Here is a 4,298-nt window from a genome sequence, read left to right as displayed (position 1 = left end):
CTTATAGATCATAGCACCAACCTGAGCAATATCGTGAGTCTCAAAGGTAATCACACCACTCTGCCATGAGATTAACCACGTCATTACGAATACTTTCTTCAACCTACAAATCAATGATAAAAAATCACAAATGTTATTTAACCCAAAAGTCCTAAAAATGCAGAGAAGCCAAAGACATAGAAGGACTCTGTTGAATATCTGTTAAGATTTAGTTTATTATTAATCTAACAAAGAGATAAAAAAACTAAATCTATCTAAACATATCTCTATTTAAATAGACATTATCTCTATTTAAATAGATACTATAATTTTTTTTTATAGTATCTACAATATATTCAAATTATCCTGAATTTCAAATAATAATATATATTCTCATTATCTACAATATAAAAATAAAATATGTAGTGCTGAGATTATAATTCATTAAAAATTAATAAATATTGTATTAGATTGGTTTTGAAATGGGTATGATATGCAAATAAATAATTACAAATTAAATAAATATTGATTTGTTATTTAAACCATCATTATTAGTTTTATTTTGATTTTTTCAAAATCATTTTTTTTATTTTCTAAATCAAATATATATTGATTTTTTTTTAATTTACAACATCAGTATTTTTAATTTTTAATTTTTCAATTTTTTTTTATTTTGTATATATTTTAAATAATTCAAATTTCAATTCAATAATAATTAAAATTTTAAAATTAATATTCCCTATAATTTTTATAAAAATATAAAAAAATTCAAAAAAATATTTAATATAAATTTCGAAAAATATATAGAAATTTGAGTATTTTAAAATCATGTTTTTATTTTCAAAATCAAATAGATATTGAACTTTTTTTAATATACAACAAAAACATATAAAATACGAAATATGTATTATATGTGATGTCTTTTTTATAATATACAACAAAAACATAGAAAATGCGAAATATGTATTATATGTAATGCTTGGAATCTTTTTTAGTTAATTGGATATCAAGTTTAAATTTATAAGTTAAAATAAGAAAAAATAATAAGATAAATTAAGATAAAATCAAGAAATAAACAACCTAAATCATAATCAAATCTAAAATTTAAAAAGGTAATAAATAAAGATAGATAAAAACCATCAAAATCTGGCAAATCACAATAAAAACTCATAAAATCTTGAATTAATTAAAAATCCGAAAATTCAATAAAAATACCATAAAAATTAATTAATACTCTAAAAACAAATAATAAGATAAATTAATATAAAATCATGAAATAAACAACCTAAATCCTAATCAAATCTAAAATTTAATAATGTATTTTTTTTATGAGAACTAACCTGAGAATGGCACGTGAAATTTTTTTTATGAGAATGACACGTCACTAAGAATTAACGTGGGAATGACACGTCACTAAATCAGCCTGATGGGAGTTCTTCTTTTCTAATATATATTGATTGATATTGATTGATTCATATTTTTTATGAAAATAACACATTCTTTTTTTATTCAAAAACCAAAAATCTTCTTTAGGGACGAATTGAAGTGACAACGGTTGAATGTGAGTGGGTCATGGCAGTAAGGTCACTCTACTACTTACAATACATATTCTATTCGTCGCTCGATGCGAATTGCGCTTCAAGGCGTTCCGCAAGGTGCATCCATCTAACGGGTGTCGCCTACGGCACGTGCCTTTGGGGTCATAGACTCTCTACTACTGATCGCAAACAAACAACGAGCACACACATCGAACGTGTGTGAGATGAACCCTAACGCAAAGGCAAAGGGGAAAATAGGTTTATGTCTATCGGGTTTTCTAAGCCATTTATATTGTGTAGTATAATTTTTCTAATTTGCAAACTAATCCCTTTGTACTTTTTTACATTGAAGTTTTTTTTTTTTGGAAAGAATTTACATTGAAGTAGATATATTAGAAGTGCACAACGAGTAGTGAAGTTTATACATGGAGTATGTGTTTGGATCAACACATTAGCATAAGAGTTTAATGGTTAATCCAACACATATGATTTTTCAATTGGAAATTAATTCCTTTCTTTTCCTTAGAATAATCGGTGTTGTATTCATTAATATAGTCATCTTTGAGAATCTTGTTGGAAGAACATCCTTCAATCCTTAGATTGGGAGCCTTCTTAAAAGCGACATTATATCCGTTAGCGACCGTGACGTGAGAATCCAGACCGTCCAGTTGGGTCTGGAGGTTGGCATTCTTCTTCTCCTTGGTCTGCCTGCAAAAGGGCGGTGAAGCGAATGAATATCAACAAAAAAGAAAGGTAAATGCCTGGAATTTCTAGAGTTTGATTGATTGTTAGGTTGTGTGTCTTTTACAAATGCCATTTCCCTATTTATAGGGGTAAAACTCACCTAACTTACAATTGTTGATAATCACGTACCACTAACTCACACTCTCAATCCTTACACGCCCTTTTTTGCATTCTTTATCTGCTCTTCTAATTCAAACTTTTGGGCTTCACTTTCCTCGTGACAATCCAGCTCCAATAGACGGGATTGAGGCCCAACCCGCATTACGGTAGCCGCATTGCCCGCATCCGCAGCGACCGCAACCGCATCCGCAATTTAAAACCCTGGTTCGGTAGTGAACTCTAAACCGGGCAAGAAATTCTTCAGCCTTCTTCCCGGAGAAATTGTTCTTGCTACCATGGATGGATTCAGGAAGTTAGACATATCTCTGACTTATGTGCTTGTTATCTGCTATAACATGTTAATATGGATATTGAAGTGTTGAGATTTGGAAACAAATTAAGTGCATATTTAGAACCCCTTTTAGTATTGGTGATAATGCTATATTTAGAAACCCTTCTAGAATTGATTATGAAGCTAGGATCAATTATGATGATAAGCTTATATGAGTAGCTTCTATAAATCTACACTATTTGATCTGGGGAATCAATGCAAGAGAGGATAAAAAAGTGGGATGAGTTGGTAGAAGCTTTGAAGATAAGAAACATTTTACTGCATTCTTGAAATGTGGCTTTTGGGCTCAGTGTTCTTTTGATTGTTCATGTAAGCTATGTGATTTATTTTCTTCTTATTCTTTGGTTGTGTGTGGACTGTGTGCAGATAAGGTCTGTGATGCTGTAGAAGTAGCTGGAAGGAATGTCATGTCCACTTCATCAGTTGTTACCACCGGACTCGTTTCACATAAGTAAGTTCATCCTCTGTAAATTCAGTTTTGTATCAATCACTCTCTTCACCAACATGATTTTCCTGGTTTCAATGATAGATGAACCTTCCTTGAAATCTTAATTTTATCAGACATTCAGACCGCGTTTTTTCTTCTGTATTTAATTTAGTTTATAGTTTGGTGGATTACATAACTTATTTGATTTTAACATTAGACAAAGCCATAACTCATTTTCATATGAAAGCATGTAATTAGCCAATGCAAGAAGCCTCTTGGTCTTCTTGATGTAGTATATTGACTTGCCTTTTGCCTTTTTGGTGATCTCAGATATGGAGAAGAAGCAGCTCAGGTTACAAATGAAGGCCTTGACGCTGCAGGGCATGCAATTGGAACAGCTTGGACTGTGTTCAAACTTAGGAAAGCACTCAACCCAAAGAGAGTGATCAAACCAAACAAAGCTGCTGCCCGAGCAAGCTCTGCTGAACTGAAGGCTAAGAAATAACTAGTGTGGCAACATAAGAATGAGGATGTTCCCAATCCCACGCATATGTATATTTGTTGTATTGGTTTAATAGTTTGTTTGTTTTTTTAATTAATTTTGATCAAGATTAGTGTATGTAGTAAATGGTAGATGTTTATGAAAAGAAGTTGCCTTTGTTACATTCTTTCAACTTGTCTACTGGTTTCATTGTACTCCATGTCCATTGCTCACAGGATGCTTGATGGGGTTGAGTTAGTTTAGCATAAATGAACAATTGAACATGATTTTAGACATCCGCATAGTGTATAAATCTAACATACACCCAATGAGAAATGAAGAGAAGATAGTGGCTGTTATATATCATAGTGGTACTTAGCTCATATACATTTATACCCACATTTGGGGTACGTTTAACTTTCATTCTCTTTCTAAATTACTGCTGTTATTTCTTTTACACCAACAGACAAAAAAGAATAACACAGTAGCAGGCATTGAGCATTATATACTTACATGAACCAACCTATCATTTGTTAATCTTTTTCACTTAATAACTAGTTTTGAAAGGCTTGAAAGTCTTGAGATCCAAAACAACACCAGCCACAGAGCCAATAGCAGCTAACATTGAAATGATGAGGCAACTGACACTAAGCATCTGAAGTCCAAGCCACCGATTAC

The 4,298-nt window shown here is 31.4% G+C and overlaps 1 protein-coding gene across 1 annotated transcript; it reads left to right on the top strand.

Annotated features, from left to right (window-relative positions):
* Positions 1-2,578: 2,578 nt before the first annotated feature.
* On the top strand, positions 2,579-3,663 carry LOC130745075 (protein EARLY-RESPONSIVE TO DEHYDRATION 7, chloroplastic-like; the record flags this gene model as incomplete). The annotated part of the gene is made up of 3 exons (XM_057597219.1): positions 2,579-2,669; positions 3,079-3,163; positions 3,470-3,663. Coding segments are annotated over 3 exons (351 nt in total), but the record flags the coding sequence as incomplete, so codon positions are not given.
* Between the last annotated feature and the right edge of the window lie 635 nt (positions 3,664-4,298).

The sequence above is a fragment of the Lotus japonicus genome, chromosome 3 (assembly GCF_012489685.1).
Source record: "Lotus japonicus ecotype B-129 chromosome 3, LjGifu_v1.2".
In the NCBI taxonomy this organism is placed as follows: Eukaryota; Viridiplantae; Streptophyta; class Magnoliopsida; order Fabales; family Fabaceae; genus Lotus; species Lotus japonicus.
Note: the sequence above shows the minus strand (reverse complement) of the source record. Positions and strands in the feature narration are given on the sequence as shown.